The sequence below is a fragment of the Bos javanicus genome, chromosome 20, assembly GCF_032452875.1.
Source record: "Bos javanicus breed banteng chromosome 20, ARS-OSU_banteng_1.0, whole genome shotgun sequence".
Classification (NCBI taxonomy): Eukaryota; Metazoa; Chordata; class Mammalia; order Artiodactyla; family Bovidae; genus Bos; species Bos javanicus.
Genome location: NC_083887.1, coordinates 38112070 through 38135233, shown reverse-complemented (window position 1 = coordinate 38135233; position 23164 = coordinate 38112070). Strand labels below are relative to the sequence as shown.

The 23164-nt window shown below is 40.5% G+C and overlaps 2 protein-coding genes across 8 annotated transcripts in view; both read right to left on the bottom strand.

The window, feature by feature from the left end:
* Positions 1–4379, bottom strand: part of CAPSL (calcyphosine like) — a 35134-nt gene extending 30755 nt beyond the window's left edge. For all 7 annotated transcript variants that reach the window (XR_009731804.1, XM_061393739.1, XM_061393737.1 and 4 more), the window contains exon 1: positions 4277–4379. The gene's annotated coding sequence lies outside the window, so the exon portion shown is untranslated. The remainder of the gene's footprint in view (positions 1–4276) is intronic.
* A 7507-nt stretch (positions 4380–11886) lies between these two features.
* The window catches only part of LOC133233679 (UDP-glucuronosyltransferase 3A1-like), a 35564-nt gene continuing 24286 nt past the window's right edge, over positions 11887–23164 (bottom strand). Inside the window, exons 4-7 of the mRNA XM_061393735.1 lie at positions 22589–23120; positions 17122–17353; positions 12636–12855; positions 11887–12274 (exon numbers count right to left, since the gene is read on the bottom strand). Coding sequence (XP_061249719.1) covers positions 11998–12274; positions 12636–12855; positions 17122–17353; positions 22589–23120 — 1261 coding nt within the window. The 3' untranslated portion in view covers positions 11887–11997. The remainder of the gene's footprint in view (positions 12275–12635; positions 12856–17121; positions 17354–22588; positions 23121–23164) is intronic.

Here is a 23164-nt window from a genome sequence, read left to right as displayed (position 1 = left end):
TGTACCAGTTAAAGGGCCTTGACCCTTTAACCATGCTGGGTGCTTGACCTTAGACTTTCCAGCCTCCAAGACTATGAGAAATGACTATCTGTTATTCATAAGCTGCCCAGTCTGTAGTATTTTTTTACAGCAGCCCAGATGAACTAAGACAGCTGGGAAACCTAATGTTAAGCTGGAGACTTTGCCATGCTCCGGGTTCTGTTTACAAAGAAGAGGAAGAGACTGGTAGAGATATTAGAGTCCCTCCAGAAAGTAACAGTGTAAGAACTTCTAAATCAGTTTATTTCACAATCTCACCTGCAGCCTGAGGTTTTTGGAGGCAGATGGGGCCATAAGACCACCCTGATGGAAGACACTAAGCCAAGTCCTGGGAGCAAAAGTTAGCACCTTGGTGATTTCTCACTCCTCAAACTCAGTTGTTCCAAAATGAATAAGGTCATCTTAACACATGCTGTTATCAAGCATACTCTGAGTTTAGGCAAACATAGCCTAAGATGAACTAGGCCTGAGGACATCAAATCACAGCCCATGGGCTGAATTTGCTCCTCTGCCTAGTTTGGTAAATAAAGTTTTATTAGAAAATAGCCACATATGTTTGCTTATGTGTTACCTGTGGCTGTTTTCAACCCACAACTGCCAAGCTGAATAGCTGCTACAGAGACCTTCTGGCCTACAAAGCTTTGACTATTCAGCATCTGATCCTATACAGTAGTAGGGTTTCTTAGGTGGCTCAGTGGTAAAGAATCAGGAGAAGCAGATATGGGTTCAATCCCTGGGTGGGGAAGATCCCCTGGAGGAGGAAGTGGCAACCCACTCCAGTATTCTTGCCTGGAGAATCCCAAGGACAGAGGAGTCTGGTGGGCTATGGTCCACGGGTTCGCAGAGTCAAACACACCTGAGCGACTAACACACACACAATTGCTTGACAATTCTGCGTTGGTTTCTGCCTTACAGCCATGTGAATCAGCCGTAAGTACTGCCCTGCTCACACAAATGACACTGTACACTTTGAAGTATTGGGGAAATCTTAATTTTGGCTTCAGGTTTTGAAAATATGTAGGAGCACTGGAGGGAAAACAGGGTCCTGGGTGGCAATGGAATCATGCCTGGAGGTGTGCAAGAACATCATGGATGGTGGGAACGTTCACGGACATTAGTGTCCCGTGGAGGCAGCCGTGGCCTTTCTGCACCCTCAGTGATCATTCCTGCAACACTGTCTTCTCCCAAATGCCAGTGTTTGTTTCTGGAACATAGAAAACTGCTTCTATGCACCTTGCTGTTTTTTAATATACAAAACTGAGACCAGAATGAAGATCAAAAATTTGTAAGGAAAATTCAGTAGGGTAAAGTCTGTTGAATGTATTAATTAAAGAGATGAAAGAAAAAGCTGATACCAGAAACTAAACACTCTGCTCTTTGCACCTGCGCACCCATCATAACTGCAAGTTACCAGGCGAGGCATGTCCCTTGAGACCAAGAGCTCCTCCCGTGCAGAGGCACCAGACTTTCCTCAATCCCTTATTCCACTATCAATCTCCTAAATCTCCTCAGCCTCTGGATTATCTTTCACTGAAAGTGAAAGTGTTAGTCACTCAGTTGTGTCTGACTCTGCGACCCCAAGGACTGTAGCCTGCCAGGTCCCTCTGTCCATGGGATTCTCCAGGCAAGAATACTGGAATGGGTTGACATGCCCTCTTCCAGGGGATCTTCCCAACCCAGGGATCATACCCAGGTCTCCTGCACTGCAGGCAGATTCTTTACCATGAGTCACCAGGGACGCTGAGCTCAATATTCTGTTTGCCCAGCCCCTCCCCTGCCCCATTCTCCATCCACATCTGTGCTACAGGAGGTTGACCTCTATGAACTGCATTAACCAGATTTCTTTGCTTTAAGGCTTCAGGTGAATTTAGCTCACAGGAGGCACCAGCAGGGAGATCAGAGGGCAAGCGGAGAAAGTGTTAGTGGCTCAGTCATGTTCAACTCTTTTCGACCTCTTACACCCAACAGCTTATACCTCTCACTCCCCCATCCTCAGACTCCCCCTCCCTCTCTATATCTGTAACCAACTGCTCCCTTTCATTCATGAATCTGCAGTGGTCCCACAGCCCTAGACTCCCTCCAGCTCTCACCCTTCAAAGCCAAACTACTTGGAAGAGACTCTGTTTTTAACTTTCTCGTGCCCCATTCCTACTTCAGTCCACGGCAGTCTGGTCTTCACTCTGTCACTCCAGAGAACATACACTCAGGAAGTCATTACCAGCCTGACTGCCAACTTCAACAGTCACCCTATTTCACTCCTCCCAGCAAGACCTTTTTCAATCCTTCTTGAAACTCTTCTCTCAATGTCTATGAATCTAACTTCCTATCTCCCTTCCTCTCGGGTCTGATCTCTTTGGTGTCTCCCTTGTCTTTAAACGCTACTATTTTCCAGGATTCAATGATTTATCCTCTTCTCACTCTCATATATCCTGCAGCAATCTCAGCCTCATCCACTGTTTATTACAACTCATCCCATATCTTTATTCCAACTTGTTCACTCTCCTCAGCCTCAGAGCCAGATCTCAAATTTCCACACAAAACATGCACTTTAATAACCTACAAACATTGCGAGTTTAATGTACCAGAACCAAATTTATTATCTTTGCCTCCTTATTATTCCTTGCCTCAGGAAATGGCAACACCATTTTCCAGGTCATTAACTGAACATCATCCTAGGCTCCTTTTAACCCTCTGCCTTGAATTAGCAGCCGATTCCCTAAAATATCACCATTTTGACACCTCCGGAATCTGTTCCTTCCCCTGCCTCCATTGCCATGGATACCACTTTAGCCCAGGACCTGGTCTTCTCCTATTTCCATTGTGGAAATTTCCCCTCAACTGGTTCCCAGCCTCCAATCTTGTCCTTCCAATCTATCATTCAGATGACTGGCCGAGTGATCTTCATAACATGGAAATCCGAACTGCATACTCAAGTCTAAGATCCTTTGGTTGCTCCCTACTGTGTACAGGTAAAGAGCAAACATCTTAGCATTTGATGTGTACATTGGCCCTGCCTATCTCTCCAGTCTTTTTTCTACTAATCTCCATCCCTTCACAATCTATTCTACATCCATACTCACTCATACTCCACAAACACATCATGGTGTTCTGGACCTCTGTGCCTTTGTACATGAACTCCCATTTTCAGGAACACCCTCCATCCCTTGTTGGTCTAGGGAAATCCTACTCTTCCTTGTAGAACCACTATGGTGAAGCCTCATATAACCACTGTCTTCAGAGTGAAACAGCCTGCATCTTCCTTGGTATAATCTGTACAAAGCCCACAGACATCCACACTGCACTATGACATAACTTCTCTTTCAGGACTGCCTCTCCTGCTAGGTCCTTAAAGGCATAGACCTTTAAGTTTCCTGTTATCATATTATCAACACTTAACAGAATACTACAGACTACTACTGGAATTCATCATTAGTATTATTAGATAATTACTATTTGAATAGAAATACAAATGAAAGTTCACAATTTAAATCTCACTATTTAAAATACACAATGACAAAATTAAAGGATTTCTGTAGTTGTAAGATTTTGAGGAAAAAATAAGAGATTTAAAAACAAGAGAGAATTCCATCTACTTAGTATGTTTTAACTATGCCCCAGACTGGAGGCCAGGGGGGTGGACACCTGGATAAATGGCATTACCATTTGCTAAGGTTCTTTTCAACTTCGTGACCAATCCAATCAACTCTTTAGTAAAATTTTTAACATATTATGTCAGTTTAATAAGAATTCTGATTCTTATCTGATTCTAAGTGGTCAGTTCAGCAGGCAAGGTGTCACAGAAATAACATAACAGAATGTTAGACAAACCAAAGTCTAAAGCAAAGCTCAATCTTTTCATTGTTTTTAACTTGGAGATATTTAACCTTCCTGAAGCTGTTTTATCAATGGTCATACAGGCTCCTTACAGCAATTTACCCAAACACTTCACACTCAAGCACCCAGGACCTAGTGACTGCTCACTGATGGTTGTTTCCTTCTCCTTTACTGAAGGAAATTGATTTTCTACATGCTTATCCAAGCACCCTACACAAAGATGACAAAAACCTCTCCCAGTACCAGGCCATTTCCATGCTAGACCGCCAGCCAAGAATGCTCATAAACATTTTGATTTTCTTTTTAGAAAGTCACATCTACTGTCTTCTTTCCTTTTTAGCTAAAGTGAAACAAAAGTGATCAAATCAATATAGTGTTAATGGAAAAAAAAACTTTGATTTACCTTAAACGCTAATCTGTTGCCACCAGTTGCTTTGAACTGAAACTATGGACGCTCTCTCTTGCAACTGGGAAGACTGGTCCCCTCCCATCCCCCTTTGCCCCTCCCTTTTACCTTCCATCCTTACCCCTCCTGATCTGCCTTCTTCCTGCCAATTGGATATCTTGGAATCACTACTGCAAACTTACAGTCTCATTGGCTCAGCTCATTGTCAATCGTGATCCCGGCCCTACCTTTTCTTGAGTTTACACTTCTGTTGCCTAGGAAATGCAGTGACTGTCAAAGCCTGAGCTGTTTACCCTAGGAGAGAAGCCAGCCGGAAGTTGACTGGCAATTGTTTGGTTTCTAAAAGGGCATAAAACTTGCCTCCTAGGTTTTATAAGATAATGTTAAGCAAATTCTCTTCCTTCTTTAGGCAAATCTTGCCTGCCCTTCTGTTGTCTCCAGATGACTTGCTGCTAGAGTGTCTAATTATCAGGTGAGACTTAAAATCATAACACAAGGGAGCAGGCAGGTATAATTACAGGTGGTTCAAAGTTCTCCCACCTTCTCACAGACACACAGAGAAGATGTCATTTCCCACTGTTTCAATCCCTGGTGGTTTTTTTTTTTTTTTCTTTCTCCTCTTTTTTTCCACTTCTCATCTCTTTTTATACTTATTCCCTAACTGTAAGTTTGCCAGAGGAGAAGTGGCCCTGTTTAGAAAAAGAACTCCTGACTTATGTTCTCTCTCATTGTATCTATAGCATCTCTCCTCCCTTCATCATCTCTGCCACTTTTCTTGCTTCCATAATGAAATGACACAAAGAATGGAAGACTAGAACCATGAAGATCTGTTCTTATCTTACATTATATGTATTCTCAGGCAACTATGGCCATTAATTTCTACAATCTCTAGAGTAGGCTCTAAATCTACATTGTCAATTTCTCAGAATTACCCTGGAGGTCAAGGGGGTGTGTTCTCTGTGGATTTTAATGGAGATTTGTCTTGGTTGAGGGGATTTCCAGCAGAGTGTGAATTGAAGGGCCAAAAAAAAAAAAAAAAAGCCACTTGTTTGAAAATAAGTCCTTTTCTCTTTTTGGGGGTTGGATGCTGAGGGCCTCTGCCTATGGTTCATGACTCTGATCAAGCACTAAGCTGGTGCTGACACTGACAGGGATTAGATGTGCTCCCCACCTCCACTGCAGGCTTGTTCTGAGTGTCTTCTCCACACACCACTAGCCATTTTCATCCAGAAATGCCCCTTCTTGCAGCAGCTGACCTCATGGCATCAAGCTGTCTGTTTAACTTTCACTAAGTGAAATTGGGCTTCCCTGGTGGCTCAAATGGTAAAGAATCTGCCTGCAATGCAGGAGACCCAGGTTCAATCCCCAGGTTGGGAAGCTCCCCCTGGAGGAGGGCATGGCAACCCACTCCAATATCCTTGCCTGGAGAATTCCATGAACATAGAGGCATGGCAGGCTACAGTCCATGGGGTTGCAAAGAGTCGGACACGACTGAGCAACTAACACAACAAAGTGAAATTACTGCGAAATTACTAAGCCAAACTAATATGCTCTTAGGGAGTAATCACTTAGAGAAGATGCACCACCAATGACAGATACATCTGCTTTTTAATTAAACAGTAAGATAATGGGAAACTGAGAGCCAGTAGAGGGCCAGGAAAGTCTGGATCATCTTTACACATTCCAAGGTGCTCAGCACGGTACACTGTACAGAGATGAACTCAGTCAGTGCTAGTTGAATCAAATTGTTGACCTGGATTAAATGCATTCATACGAAGGCTATTTAAAATATCTGCTTTTCAGAAGAAGTTAAGTCCTGTACTAAGTAGGAGTTTGTGTAAGACCACATACATTTCATTTACTTCCTTTCACTTGAATAACTGGTTGACAATTAAATAAATAATGTAATCACCTTGCAATAACTTGCAATTAGGGTGTGATAAACCAAACAAAGAAAGGTTGACATACATTAAGACAGTATGGCACTGCCACAAAGACAGAAATATAGATCAATGGAACAAAATAGAAAGCCCAGAGATAAATCCACGCACCTATGGACACCTTATCTTTGACAAAGATGGCAAGACTATACAATGGAGAAAAGATAATCTCTTGAACAAGTGGTGCTGGGAAAACTGATCAACCACTTGTAAAAAAAAAAAAAGAAACTAGGATACTTTCTAACACCATACACAAAAATAAACTCAAAATGGATTAAAGATCTCAACGTAAGACCAGAAACTATAGAACTCCTAGAGGAAAACATAGGCAAAACACTCTCTGACATAAATCACAGCAGGATCCTCTATGACCCACCTCCCAGAGTAATGGAAATAAAAGCAAAAATAAACAAATGGAACCTTATTAAAATTAAAAGCTTTTGCACAACGAAGGAAACTATAAGCAATGTGAAAAGGCAACCTTCAGAATGGAAGAAAATAATAGCAAATGAAGCAACTGACAAAGAATTAATCTAAAAAATATACAAGCAACTCCTACAGCTCAATTCCAGAAAAATAAATGACCCAATCAAAAAATGGGCCAAAGAACTAAATAGGCATTTCTCCAAAGAAGACATTCAGATGGCTAACAAACATGTGAAAAGATGCTCAACATCACTCATTATCAGAGAAATGCAAATCAAAACCACAATGAGGTAACATCTCATGCCAGTCAGTATGGCTGCTATCCAAAAGTCTACAAACAAAAAATTCTGGAGAGAGTGTGGAGAAAAGGGAACCCTCTTAACATTGTTGGTGGGAATACAAACTAGTACAGCCACTATGGAGAACAGTGTGGAGATTCCTTAAAAAACTGGAAATAGAACTGCCTTATGACCCAGCAATTCCACTGCTGGGCATACACACTGAGGAAACCAGAATTGAAAGAGACGCGTGTACCCCAATGTTCATTGAAGCACTGATTATAATAGCTAGGACATAGAAGCAACCTAGATGTCCATCAGCAGATGAATGGATAAGAAAGCTGTGGTACATATACACGATGGAGTATTACTCAGCCATTAAAAAGAATACATTTGAATCAGTTCTAATGAGGTGGATGAAACTGGAGCCTATTATACAGAGTGAAGTAATCCAGAAAGAAAAACACCAATACAGCATATTAACACATATAAATGGAATTTAGAAAGATGGTAACAATAACCTTATATGCGAGACAGCAAAAGAGACACAGACTTTTGGACTCTGTAAAGAACAGATTTTGGACTCTGTGGGAGAAGGCAAGTGTGGGATGATTTGAGAGAACAACACTGAAACACGTATATTACCATATGTGAAACAGATTGCCAGTCCAGGTTCGATGCATGAGACAGGGTATTCAGGGCCAGTCTACTGGGATGACCCTGAGGGATGGGATGGGGAAGGAGGTGGGAGGGGGGGTTCAGGATGGGAGACACATGTAAACCCATGGCTGATTCATGTCAGTGTATGGCAAGAAAACACTACAATATTGTAAAGTAATTAGCCTCCAATTAAAATAATTTTTTTTTAAAAGAGAGGTTGACATAAGGGAAAATCACATCTACAGAGCATTGGTATACACTGATACACAAAAGTATCAGTATGAGATCACAGCCGGTGGTGATGCAAAAACAGGTAAGCACAACAACAATGAAAGGAAACGTACATGACATCTTGACCTTCATCTCAGAATCTTAAAATGAACCTCCAAAAATAGGTATTTAATGCATAAATCCTTAGTTCATATAATGTTTAATGTCCATTAAAGCTCAAAATTAAATATTTTGCTGTGCTTATAATTTCTCCAATGTGTAATTCTATGTCATAATTATGGAAGAACCCAGGAAACCACTCATAAAATAGACATGGATTAGGTCTGAGTATGTGAACTTGACCCCTAATCTGACCAAGGCTTTTACAATTAGTCCTCTGCAGAAAATGGCTCTACTTCTTGCACACATATATCTCCTCCTTTTTCAAAATTTGGAAATTATAATGTACTTGCATTTTCAGTTATATTTGAATGCAACAATAACTCCCAAATACTAAAATTTGAGGTACTCAAATAGAAAAACACTTAAAAACATGTATTATCCATAGAGATTTTCAAATCAATTTTAAAGTCTAATCTGTGTAAAAATGGCATCCACTTTTGATGGATGTACCCAACTACAAAGCCACCACTGAAATCAAGATACAAAACATTTCCATCACCCCATTTACAGTCCACCCTCCCACAGCCTATAGCCCCATGCAGCCAATAGTCTACCTTTTGTCAGCAGAGGCTGGTTTACATTTTTTTGAATTTATATAAGTGAATCATGTGGATATATATTTCTTTGAAGTCTGGCTTCTTTTGCTCAGCAAGATCACTTTGAGATTCACGGATACAGTTGGGTACATCAGTAGGATGTTCCTTTCTATTGCTGAGCCATAGTTCTTTTATGGATGTTCCACAATGTGTTAATCCATTCACCAGTTTTCTTAAGCTGAAGCTGTTACAAATAAAGCCACTGTGAACATTTATGTTCAAGTTTTCAGGTGGACACATGTTTTCATTTAACTTAAATAAATACCTGGAATTGGAATGGCTCAGTCAAATGCTAAGTGGATGCTTAACTGTTTGGGAATCTGTACAGCAACTTTCCTAAGTGGCTGAATCACTTTATGTTCCCATCAGCAGTGAAACATATGGATTCCAGTAGCCCTATCTCCTTGCCAACTATTGGTATTGTCAATGTTTTGAATACGAGTTGTAATTCAATAACTACCTACACTATGAAGACTTTCTTTTGGAACTTTTATACTCTCAGCATTTATGTTTAGGCCTTTTTGATACACTTTGAGTTCATTTTGTGTGGTATGAAGTCCAGTCAAAATCCTTTTGTGAAATCCATGTACCCTTATGTTCATCGCAGCACTATGCATAATAGCTAGCACAGGAAACAACCTGAATGTCTACTGACAGATGAGTGGATAAGGAGATGTGGTGCACATATACCATGGAAAAGAATGCATTAATGCCATTGGCAGCAACACAGATGAAACTAGAGATTATCAGACTAAGTGAAGTCAGAAAGACAAAGAGAAAATGCCATATGATTGCACTTATATGCAAAACCTAAAATACGACACAAATAAACCTGTCTGAAACAGAAACAGACTCACAGACATAGAGAAAGACATAGTTTTCAAAGAGGGTAGGGGTATGCGGGGTTGGGGAAGAGAGGAATCAGGAGTTTGGAGTTAGCAGATGCAAACTATTGTATATACAGAATGGATAAACAACAAGGTCCTACTGTCTAGCACAGGGAACTATATTCAATATCCTGTGATAAACCATTGTGGAAAAGACTGAAAAAGAATGTGTATATATATACACATATATACATAATAAATAACTGAACCACTTTGATGTCCAGCAGAAATTAACACAACACTGTAAATCAACTATACTTCAATGAAATATATTTATAAAAAATATCCTTTGTGTGTATTAAATTAAGGCCAAATCCCACTCAGATATACAATTGTTCCAGTACAGTTTGCTGAAAAGATTTTTCTTTTTCCATTGAATTGTCTTTGCACTTTTGTCAAAAATCAACAGAACCTATTCAGTGGGTCTATTTCAGAATTTTCAAGATGTGCCTGCTGCAGTTGCCAGAAAGAGATCACAGAGACCCTGTATTCCCTGCAATGGGAGCCAACAAAGGACTGTGATCAGAGAGTGATGAGATCAGATTTCCATGCTATCAAGGCCATGCTGGCAGCCAGCCCTGCAGAGGATACTTGAAGGGAACAAGCTGGAGGCCTCATTCTGGCTCACGGACTGCTACTGATCAGATTTCCTGGACTGGGACAGAGCCTAGAAAGCAGCAGAAAGGGTTGGCTTCACTGAGTTACCTGATTGTCAGGGAGGATTTTGTGGTGAGAGCAGGAAAGAGGAGTTACCAGCCAGGGAGCCTCATCCTTAGGTCCCTGTGTTGCCTGTGAGGGGAACAAATAAATTCATTCCAGTGACAACCCAGATAGGGCTGCATGTCTGTCCCTCAAAAAATTTATGTCAGAGACCAGTTTATGAGATTTCATTAAGAATTATAGAAATAAAACCTTATCTCTGACACACACAGACACACTCACTTCTGCATCTGACATGCTCCTGACTGTGTGGGACTCCCTTGCAGCATAAGAACTCACAGAACTGGGTAGACACCGGGCACCCAGTTCTCCATACAACCAGGCAGACCCCGTCCCAACATTGGCAGATGTGGGTCTTTTCCTATTTCTGCAGGGAGCATTTATAGTAACTGCTTCATGTTTTCCTTTGAACTATTTCGACATGTGATTAACAACCCAGAATTAAGCAACCCAAAATTGCAGTTGCAGGACCTTCTCTTGTTTCTAACATTTTCTTCATCGTGTTTTAATCCACTGGATACCACATGATGAAACTTTTAAGGAGGAATTTAATTCCATTTCAGAATGCAAAAGCAAACAGGAAGTCAGGATCACCAAAGGTGAAATATTTCATGAGAGCAACAAACCAGAAAGGCAACTTAGAAGAACAGTACAGGACAGGTGTTCAAAAAAAATTTTTTTTTAAGCTACAGACAGCAGGATGAGTCACCATCCCAGCTCTCCACCACATGTCTCCAGGCTGTGTCCAGGAAATAAAAAAACACTTTGAAATTCCAGAGTGCGTAAGCCACTCTTTTTCTAGCTTCTGTTACTAGGAACTGAATGTCATCCCTAAGTGTTTACCACATGTAGGGATGTTCTTTGCTAGGTGGGATGGCAGATGGAATGTTTCCTGTATCAAGAGGATTGGGCCAGCCATGGCTCCTGGACCTAAGGCCCCAAGCCTTGCATGGAGGTTCCATTTCTCCACTTAGGTTTTCGTAACCCTAATTATTCAAGTGGGGATCTTGATGACGGAACATTGAAACATGGGCAACAGGTGGCCTCAGCTGTGGACCAAAGACAGGCTCCAGGCCTGAGAGAGAAGGAGGTACTCTATGCAGGAGGGGACCAAGTCCTCACAGGGGTGTCCCTGCTAACCTGCAGGACAGAGGCCAGGCTTCCTGAGCTGTGAGATGAGATGAAAAGGAAATGCAAGAGGAAGGCGGACAAGGAAAAACCGACCAAACAGGTCGTGTGAGTTTTATGAAAAGTGAAAAGGAAACGGGGAAAGAGCCTGAGAAGCCTCCTGGACAAGGGAGGCTGAGTGGTCAGAGCACCATGTGCAGGGATCACAAGGGAGGAAGGAGCAGGCTGGGCTGAGGAGAGGCGTCCCTTGGTTGGGGCAATCCAGAAGCTCAAGTGTAGATTCAGACACAAAAGTAGACATGGGCTGCTAGAACCTTGATGGTGGTTAAGGAAAGCTGGGGGGCGGAGTATCATTTAACCTGTGTGGAATGTTAGTTTGGAAAGATGAGTAGAGTTCTGGAATTGGAGGATAATGATGTTTGCACAGCTGAGTGAATGTACTTCATGCCACTGAACTACTTCTTAATGATTAAAATGGTAAATTGCATGTGATGTATTCTTTACCGCAGTATCCTTAAAAAGCACCCCAAGAGTTCTTCATAAAGATTTCTAAACAGAGACAAAAAGCAAGGGAAATGCGTGTTCTATCATCAAGTAAAAGTGAAGGGGAGGAGGCAAGTACAGTGCAGGGGGAAGACTTCAAAGAGCCAGTGGCTCCCCAGCACACCCTCTCCAAGGCTCCACTTTGCCTCAGGCCTTCTTCAGCTTCCTGGCCCCACACAGCCACCTGGCCACCAGACCCAGCAGCTTCCCACAGAGCCACGCGGTGCCCAGGGTGACCACCAGCAGGAACAAGAGGACGTCCAGTAGGTACTGCTCATACCACGGCTGCTGGAAGGCATGGGGCTTGAGGTGGGCTGCACCCCCTGTCTGGAGGATGTGGTCGATCCAGCCCACCAGCCGCTGGGCAGGGGTCAGGGGCTGTGAGCGTCTGATGATGCTGGCGGCCTCTGCAGCAGATTTGTACCTGTCAGCAGAGACAGAGGGGACTTGTTAACTCAAGTGATCTCAGAAGTCTTAGAGACCTTGTATCACACACACATATGCACACACACACTTTCTACCATAGGCACAGAAAACTTCCTTTCAAGGAAAATTGTTGGCCTGGTCTTGCCACTGTCCAACTGGGTCTGCTTGAAAAGTTCAAATTGATTCCTGCATGCAAAGACCCATGCTTAGTGCTGAAAGTGCTAACATATAAAAGTACACCCATATTATTCTGTGTCCTGGAAGTTTCAGCTTTTACTGCAATAAGACCCACACAGTGCCCATCATGGCTTACGCCTCCATCAAGCATTAAGGAACCACAAGCCCCAAGAGCTGCACACCTCTTGTCTTCCATGACTTGCTTCATCTTCAGAGCCAATGTCTCAGCCTTCATCTGCTCTAACTGGATAGAGACACCGAATTTTCTGGTTTCTACCCGGAGCAAGTTTTCATCCTGGTCTTCAAAGACAGGAATCCCCACCATGGGCACGCCATGGTGGATGGCCTCCATGATACTATTCATCCCACCATGAGTGACAAAAAGGCGGATGTGAGGGTGCGCTGTTGCAAATTAGAAAGAGAGCAGGACACCTCAGGATGAAAGTTTCCGGACAAAAAGGAAAGTAACAAGGGCGAAAAGAATGTAAAAAGGGATCTCAACATGCTGTAAAAAAATGAATTTACTGACTTACCTCAGGACACATTCAAGGGTGAATATTCTAAGACACAGATTCTGCTCTTGTCTCTGTACAGAAACTTCTCACCTCAGCCCTAATCCATCTAAGACTCAGAACCCTGGGAAAGCTTCAGAGAAGAGTGATAAAGCAAGGCACATTCCTCTCCCAACCTATTCATCCATCCATCCATCCATCTCTACCCTGTCTCTTTGCTTCTCATCTCTGTTCTCTCTCTATTACTCTCTCACACAGTCATTCTCTATGTCTCTGTTTCTCTCTCTCTCTCTCTTTCTGTCTCTTTGTCTTTAGCTCACTTGATCTTTTGCTCTCTAGGTCTCTCCCTCTTTTCTCCACTACCCATTCATTTCTAATTTATCTGAATTCTTAACACTATCATTGACATAACAACTCATGTGGCATTTATAAAACTTAACACTACAAGTATTTTCTCCTCAATTTTATGAGAAATCTTTAAGGTAGGGAATAATGGACCATATATTTCATTATTTCCAGTTCCTCTTTGCCTACCCCACCCTTACTTTTGTTGTTGTTCAGTCACTCAGTCGTGTACAATTCTTTGCGATGCCATGGACTGCAGCATGCCAGGCTTCCCTGTACTTCACCATCTCCCACAGCTTGCTCAAACTCATATCCATCACGTTGGTGATACCATCCAATCATCTTGTCCTCTGTTGCACCTTTTCCTCCTGCCTTCAATCCTTCCCAGCATCAGTGTCTTTTCTAATGAGTTGGCTCTTTGCATCAGGTAGACAAAGCATTGGAGCCTCAGCTTCAGCATCAGTCCTTCCAATGAATATTTAGGATTGATTTCCTTTAGGATTGACTGATATACTTGCAGTCCAAGGGGCTCTCAAGAGTCATCTCCAACACCACAGTTCAAAAGCATCAATTATTCGGTGCTCAATCTTCTTTACGATACAATTCTCACATCCCTACATGACTACTGGAAAAACCATATATGGACATTTGTAGGCAAAGTGATGTCTCTGCTTTTTAATACGCTGCCTAGGTCTGTCATAGCTTTTCTTCCAAGGAGCAAGCATCTTTTAATTTCATGGCCACAGTCACCATCTGCAGTGATTTTGGAGCCTAAGAAAATAAAGTCTGTCACTGTTCCCATTGTTTACCCATCTATTTGCCATGACATGATGGGATTGGATGCCATGATCTTAGGTTTTTCGAATGTTGAGTTTTAAGCAAGCTTTTTCACTCTCCTCTTTCACCTTCATCAAGAGGCTCTTTAGTTCCTCTTTGCTTTCTGCCATAAAGGTGGTATCATCTGCATAGCTGAGGTTATTGATATTTCTTCCAGCAATCTTGATTCCAGCTTCTGCTGTATCCATCCTGGAATTTCACATGTGTACTCTGCATATAAGTTAAATAAGCAGGGTAACAATATACAGCCTTGACCTACTTCTTTCCTCCTTTGAGCCAGTCTGTTGTCCCATGTCCAGTTCTAACTGCTGCTTCTTGACCTGCATACAGGTTTCTCAAGGGGACAGGTAAGGTGATCTGATATTCCCATCTCTTTAAGAATTTTCCACAGTTTGTTGTGATCCACACAGTCAAAGGCTTTAGTGTAGTCAATGAAGCAGAAGTAGATGATTTTCTGGAACTCTTTTGCTTTTTCTATGATCCAACAGATGTTGGCAATTTGATCTCTGGTTCCTCTGCCTTTTCTAAATCCAACTTTAAACATCTGGGAAGTTCTTGGTTCATGTACTGTTGAAGCCTAGCTTGAAGGATTCTGAGCATTACTTTGCTAGTGTGTGAAATGAGTGCAACTGTGCGGTAGTTGGAGCATTCTTTGGCATTGCCCTTCTTTGGGATTGGAATGAAAACTGACCTTTTCCAGTCCTGTGGCCACTGCTAAGTTTTCCAAATTTGCTGACATATTGAGTGCAGCACTTTCACAGGATCATCTTTTAGGATTTGAAATAGTTCAGCTGGAATTCCATCACCTCCACTGGCTTTGCTCCTAGTGATGCTTCCTAAGGCCCACTTGACTTCACATTCCAGGATGTCTGGCTCTAGGTGAGAGATCACACCATCGTGGTTATCTGAGTCATGAAGATCTTTTTTGTATAGTTCTTCTGTGTATTCTTGCCACCTCTTTTTAATATCTTCTGCTTCTCTTAGGTCCATACTATTCTGTCCTTATTGTGCCCATCTTTGCATGAAATGTTCCCTTGGTATCTCAAATTGCCTTGAAGAGCTCTCTAGTCTTTCCTTTTCTATTGTTTTCTTCTATTTCTTTGCACTGATCCCTGAGGAAGGCTTTCTTATCTCTCCTTGTTTTTCTTTGGAACTCTGCATTCAATTGGATATAGTTTTCCTTTTCTCCTTTGCCTTTCAGCTATTTGTAGTCCTCCTCACACAACCATTTTACCTTTTTGCATTTCTTTTTCTTGGGGATGCTTTTGATCACCATCTCCTGTACAATGTCACGAACTTCCATCCATAGTTCTTCAGGCATTCTATTAGACCTAGTCCCTTTATTCTATTTGTCACTTCCACTGTATAATCGTAAGGGATTTGATTTAGGATATACCTGAATGGCCTGGTGGTTTTCCCTACTTTCTTCAATTTAAGACTGAATTTGGCAATAAGGAGTTTCTGATCTGAGCCACAGTCAGGTCCCAGTCTTGTTTTTGCTGACTGTATAGATCTTCTCCATCTTTGGCTGCAAAGAATATAATCAGTCTGATTTCAGTATTGACTATCTGGTGATGTCCATGTGTAGAGTTGTCTCTTGTGTTGCTGGAAGAGGGTGTTTGCTATGACCAGTGCATTCTCTTAACAAAATTCTGTTATCCTTTGCCCTGCTTCATTTTGTACTTCAAGGCCAAACTTGCCTGTTACTCCAGGTATCTCTTGACTTCCTACTTTTGCATTCCAATGCCCTAAGATGAAAAGAACATCTTTGTTTGGTGTTAGTTTTAGAAATTCTTGTAGGTTATCATAGAACCGTTCAACTTTAGCTTCTTTGGCATTAGTGGTTGGGGCATTGACTTGTATTACTGTGATACTGAATGGTTTGTATTGGAAACAAACTGAGATCATTCTGTCATTTTTGAGCCTATACCCTTATTGACAGAAAACTAAAACAAGTGTTAGTGAAGAGTTCATTTCAAACTCTGCCTCTCAATAGGGATGTGAATCAGAATCCACTTGGTTTCTTTGGAAGGGGGACTTCTTTTCCCTACCCCATGCCTTCTTAAGTCAGTGTTCAGAACTCTCTATCTTAAATTCCCCAATATGTTTTTGAACCACAATTTTGGCTATGACCCTCTGATTCAGTCAATGTGACAGTGAGGAGTATCCAAAAAACAGTAAAGAGACAAAGAAAACCTTTTTGGATGTAATGAGCTCTCAACTACCAAAGGATTTGCTGAACCAAATCACCAGCTATGAGATTACTCAGTTTGGCATGTAGACATTATAGCACACCCTCAGACACCACCAGCATCAACTTTGTAAAGGTATGAGTTGCTCACACCTGTGGTACTAAGGAGAATGTATCAATATGTGTGGATATATGTTTGTATAATGGCACGTGGCTGAAAAGGAGAATGGGGTGGCAGAGGGTAGTTCAATAGCATCACCAAGTCAATGGACATGAATTTGAGAAAATTCTGGGAGATAGTGGAGGACAGAGGAACCTGGCATGCTACAGTCTTTGGGATTGCAAACAGTTGGACATGACGTAGCAATTGAGCAACAACAAAAAACGTGGCTGAACAAGGGTTCAAGAGACCATGGGAGACAGTGACAATATGCCCCCTTATATGAGTTCTCAGACAAACTGTTGACAAATCATCTTGGATTGTGTTTGAGCAACCCTCTTTAGTGCCAGATAAGGTATGGTCAAAATAAACTGGAAGTGATACCACTTCCAGCTGCAGGTATCAGAAATGGAGAAGAAGAGGAAATGCTGTTTGGGACATTTTGGAAGTATAGCTTGATTTCTCAACAACTCCAGTTTGGCTGTTCCATTCCTTGGAATACTTACCTTCATTTATCAGCTGCTTCTTCTCATGTGAACAGGACTGCCTAACTAGATGTCAGAACCCTAATGAACCCCAAAGATAACATAAGGACGAGAGAAGTAGACTTGGAAAGTCCTTACCCAAGAGGTCATTCTGAGGAAGCCAGTCCATGATTTTTACGTTTGCTGCCAATTTGACATCTCTGGGCCAATGAGAAGGCTTACATTTCCAAATCACCCCTTGAGGGAGACGAGCAAAGGCAGCATTCATCTCCTTAAGAATCTCCTGGGACTGATATCTGCTCACGATGGAGCCCAAGGCCACAAGGACAAAACCAGAGTCTCCAAATTTGGCAATGAAATTCTCAAGTTCCTGGAGAGAGGTAGGAAAGGAAAGGAGGTGAATAATGTTGTCAGGGAAAGCCTAGACAGCCAAAAGATGAAAATCATCTATTTACTGAACATACTCTCCTGTTAACAGTTAGAGTTCACTGCCTTGAAACTGTTCTCATAGCCTCTAAGACAGCTCAGTGCCCTCTGCACCAGGCTCAGATCCTCTGGATAGATGGCCTTGAAGAAATTTTTATGAAACCTTGGGACACATTTTCCCATATAAACACTTTAAATACTCACTCACAAATGGATGTGAAGAGAGCTTTAGGTAACCAGCCACCATAATGGTGCACATTGCACATGAGGTACTTAAGACTGCAGCACCCATGTCTCAACCCAGAGCTTTCGTGTATCACAATGTTTTATGGAAGAGGAAAGTTGAAGTGGTGGGAATCTCTTTCTTCATTGAAAACATGACCCCAGTACCAGAGTCATCCTCAACCCTCATTCTAGATCCAGGCAGATATGGTCATTCAGGAGTATTCAAATGTCAGATCAGAGGAGCTAGAGCCTGGGGGAGTGCAGTCTGCCATCCTGGCCCATTAGGGTCTGGTGGGCCTTCTGGGGACTGAGGTAGACATGCTGGGAGAATATTCTGCTGTGTGTCTTCTTCATATTCTTTTTAGAAACCTGTATAGCTTCTTTGTTGAGGTATGTGTTAAGGTTTGTGGACCATTTTTTAATTGATTTTTTTTGTGTTGTTGAGTTCTAAGTATTCTTTGTATATTCTTAACATCAGTCTTTACCAGGTAGGTTTTCGGCAAATATTTCTTTCCAATCTGTGGTTTCTCTCCTGATTCTCTTGACAAGGTCTTTCTCAGGACAGATAATTTTAATTTCAATTTAACATACTTATTAACTCTTTTAATGTACTTATTAACTCTTTCTTTCATAGAATATATCCTAGGTTTTATGTCTAAAAAGTAATCACCAGACTCTATTTCATTTAGATGTTTTCCTATGTTATCTTCTAGGCATTTTATACTTTTCCATTTTATATTTAAGTATATTACCCATTTTTTAGTTAATCTTTGTTGAGAAGGTAAGGTCTGGGTTTAGATTCAATTTTTTTGCAAGTAAATGTCCAGTTGCTCCAGCACTGATTGTTGAAAAGTATCTTTTCTCCATGGTATTGCCTTTAATCCACTGTCAAACATCAGTTGACTAAATTTCATGTGCATCTTATTTGTTTATTCTTTTTCTAAAACCACACTGTCTTGATTACTGTCCTTCACAGTAAGTGGTAAAGTTGAGTAATGTCAGTTCTTCCATCTTCAATATTGCATTAGCTCTTCAAGCTTTTTGCCTCTCCATACAAATTTGAGGATCGGTTTGTCAATATTCACAAAATAACTTACTGAGATTTTGATTGGGATTTACAATGAATCTTTAGATCAAACTGAAGAGAACTGACATCTTGACAATACTGAGTCTTCCTATCCATTAACATGGAATATCTCTCCATTTATTTAGTTCTTTGATTTTTTTCATCTGAGTTTTGTATGTCTTCTCATATAAATTTTATATATATTTTATTAGATTTATTTTTAAGTATTTCATTTTGCAGAATGCTAATATAGGTGGTGCAGTGGTAAAGAATCTGCCTGATGATACAAGAGATGCAAGTTCGATCCCTGGGTCAAGAATATTCCCTAGAGAAGGAAAATGATTATTCTTGCCTGAATAATCCCATGGACAGAAAGGCCTGGTGGGCTACAGTTCATGGGGTTTCAAAGAGTTGGACATAACTGAGTATGCATGCAACATATAATATTATGTTTTAAATTTCACATTCCCCCTGTTCATTGCTGGTATATAGGAAAGGTACATTAAACGTATATTCTGTGACATTGCTATAATTACTAATTAGTTCCAAGAGTTTTTTCTTGACTTTTTTTGATTTTTACATGGACCATCCTGTTATCTGTGAATAAAAACAGTTTCATTTCTTCCTTCCTAATATATATGATTTTTGTTCCTTTTTTTTTTTTTTTTTTTGGTCTTACTGCTTTAACCAGGATTTTCACTAGAAGTTAAAAAGAACTGGTTGTGGCCAGTCAGCCAGCATTAGCTCCAGGATCCCCTGGGGTTCTGCAGTCAGTGGCATCATGACCCAACCTTGCCAACCAGCAGCTTGCCAACTGCCCCACAAAGCAAGGCCTGGCAACCAACTGGACCAGGGTCAAGTCAACACCTACCAGACCATCCACAGTAGTCAACCTGCCACAACAGAAGAAGCCATGCAGCCCACACAAGGGACAGTCCTAGAAAATATAGCTCTGGTAAGCAGGGAGAGGGGTGTACACTGCTGTGACATATGGGATTATTCCTACAAAAGATCCCCTCCCCAAGGTCAGGAAAAGTAACCAACCTAACAAGTACATAGAAATGAAAATAGCAAATTAGGCAAAATGAAGTTTCAGAGGAATATGATCCAAGCAAGTTTTCATAAATAAGATAAACTACCAGAAGAGTTAAGTGAAGTAAATATAAGCAATCTACCAAAATAAAGAAAAGAATTCAAGATGATGATCATAGAGATGATCATAGAATTCAGGAGAAGAATGGATAAACAAACTGAGAAGTTAGAAGTTTTTAACAAAAAGTTAGAAAATATGAAGAAGTACCAAATAGAGGTGAAAAATACACTAACTGAAGTGAAAAATGCACTAGAAGGAACTGACAGAGTAGATGATACAGAGGGATGGATCAGTGAACTGGAAGACAGGGTAATGGAAATCACTGAGGCTGAACAGGAAAGAAAACAGAATCAAAAGAAGTGAAGACAGTTTGAGAGACCTTGGGGACAATATCAAACATACTAATGCTTTATAGTGGTCCAGAAGGAAAAGAGAGAGAGAAAGGGGCAGAGAACATTAATGAGGACATAATAGCTGAAAACTTCCCTAATCTGGGAAATGAAATAGACACCCATGTACAGAAATCACAGAGAGTCCCAAAAAGGATTAACTCAAAGAGGACGATACCAATGCGCACTGTAATTAAAATGGCAAAAGTTAAGGAGAGAACAATAAATGCATCAAGGGAAAAGCAGCAAGTTAGGTACAAAGGAACTCCCGTAATGGTATCAGCTGATTCGTCAGCAGAAACTCTGCAAGCCTGAAGGGAGTAGCACAACATATTTAAAGTGATGAAAGGGAAAATCTACAAACAAGAATACTTTCATTTAGATTTGATGGAGAAATCAAAAGTTTTACAGACAAGCAAAAAGCTAAGAGAGTTCAGCACCACCAACCCAGCTTTACAAGAAATGTTAACGGGGCCTCTCAAAACAGAAAGGAACAGGCCACAATTAGAAACATGTAAATTACAAAAGGAAAAACACATTGGTGAAAGCAAATATACAGTAAAGGTAGTAAATCAGCCACATGCAAAGCTAGTATGAATACTAAAGGACAAAAGTAGTAAAATCATCTATTTCCACAACAAGCAGTTAAGATGTACATAAAACCAAAAAAGAAGTAAAATATATTGCAAGAAATCAGTTATGAGGGGAGGGGGAGTAAAAAATCAGACTTGATAAAATGCATTTGAAATTAAGACTAGCAACTTAAAATAATCACATAATGGATTGCTATATACAAACCTCATGGTAATCACAAATCAAAAATCTATAATAGATACACACACAAAGAGTAAGAAATTTACACATAACACTAAAGATAATCATCAAATTATAATAGAAGAGAACAAAAAAAGAAGAAAGGAACAAAAACAACCCTAAAACAATTAACAAAATAGCAGTAAGTACATACCTATCAATAATTACTTTAAATGTAAGTGAATGAAATACTCCAAACAAAAGACATAGAGTGGCTGAATGGATACAAAAACAAGACCTATATATATTCTTCTTATAAGAGACTCACTTCAGATCTAAAACCACACACAGACTGAAAATGAGGGAATGGAAAAAGGTATTTCATGCAAATGGAAATCAAAAGAAAACCAGGGTAGCAATATTTACATCAGACAAAATAGACTTTAAAACAAAAACTATAATAAGAGAAAAAGAAGGACATCACATAATGATTGCGGGATTAATCCAAGAAGAAGATACAACAATTATAAATATATATGCACCCAACATGATGTTGTTTGGTTGTTTAGTCACTAAGTCGTGTACGACTGTTTACAATCCCATGGACTGTAGCCTGCCAGGATCCTCTGTCCATGGGATTTCCCAGACAAGAATACTGGAGTGGGTTGCCATTTCCTTCTCCACAGGGGATCTTCCACCTAAATACATAAAGCATATATTAACCAACATATGTTGAAAATGTGGGAAAGTTGCAACACTTACACACTATTGTCAGGAATGTCACTATGTAAAATAATACAGAGAATCATCAAAAAATTAAAAATAGAACTAATAAAATAATCCAACAATCCTAGTTTTGTGTATATACATAAATGAATGGGAATTATGATCTGAAAGAGATATCTATATTCCCATGTTCACTGAAGCACTATACACAATAGCCAAGATGTGGAAACAACCTAAATGTCCATCAAAAGATGAATGGTTAAAGCAAATGTAGAATAAACATCCTCTGTAGTATAAACAGCCTCTTCTCCTTCTGCCTTCAACCTGCCTTTAGTCCATGGGGTCACAAAGAGTTGGGCGTGACTTGGTGACTGAACAACAACAGTTTAAACATACAGTTAGTTTGTATTATTTAGCTTTGTAAACAAGGAAATTTTTCAATATGTGAAAACATGAATGAATCTTGAGGTTCATTTCATGCTAAATGAAATGTCAGTCACAGAAGGGCAAATACTGCAGGATTTCACTTATATAAAGTATCTAAAATAGCCAAATTCATAGAATCAAAAAGTGGAAGCTGGTTTCCAGGGACTGGAGGAAGGAGAAATGGGTAGCTACTTTTCAATGGAGGCAGGGTTTCAGTGAAGCAGAAAGAAGAGGATCTAGAAATCTGCTATATAGCATGACACCTATAGTCAATAATAATGTATTGCACTGTTAAATACTTGTTAAGAGGGTAAATCTCATATTAAGTGTCTTAACAACAGAAAAAGAAAATACAAAATAGAAAAATTAAATTAAAAGTTATATACTAGGGGTTTTGCCTATCTCACTCTACTTAAATTCCAGGATCCCAGTGGCAGGAGCAGACACCAACTCTACACTGAAGACCTCTGCATGAAATCCACACTCTCAGGTTTTACTTACCTGTGGTACTGGTTTAATAGGTTTGACCATTAAGCCTCCAACATTCACAGTGTTTGGAAACAGAGGCCGAGCAAATTCAAAGGCAAAGTCAGAACTGACAAACCACAGCTCTGCTTTCTTTAGAAGATGAGATAAAACTGGCCTAGAACCTTCCTGGAAATGTTCTTTGATGGTGTTGTCAAAGGTAGACTGTATTTTCCACTGCTCCACAGAGAAAACAAGTGACATCAGAAAATTCTTCACTCTACCCCAGAAGTCCATATGGTCAGTTAGGAAAGACTGAAATACTGGAACATAAGACAAGGGGCTTGGCAGGCCAAAGTCCAGTCTGCTAACTAATGTGGAAAGAATGGACACAAACAGCTTCCCAAGTTTCTCAGCAATTAGAAATGAACAGAAGTCAAAGGCATCAACAACTATCAGGTCGAAGTTCTCATTCTTTAAGGAATCCATGATATCATGTCTCCTTAGCAAATAACTGCATCGAGTCCCAAGTATTTCCATTAAATTTACAAAGTGTTCAGATTTTTTTCTGTAAGAAAAAAAAAATTAATAACAAATACTCACTGGAGGTCT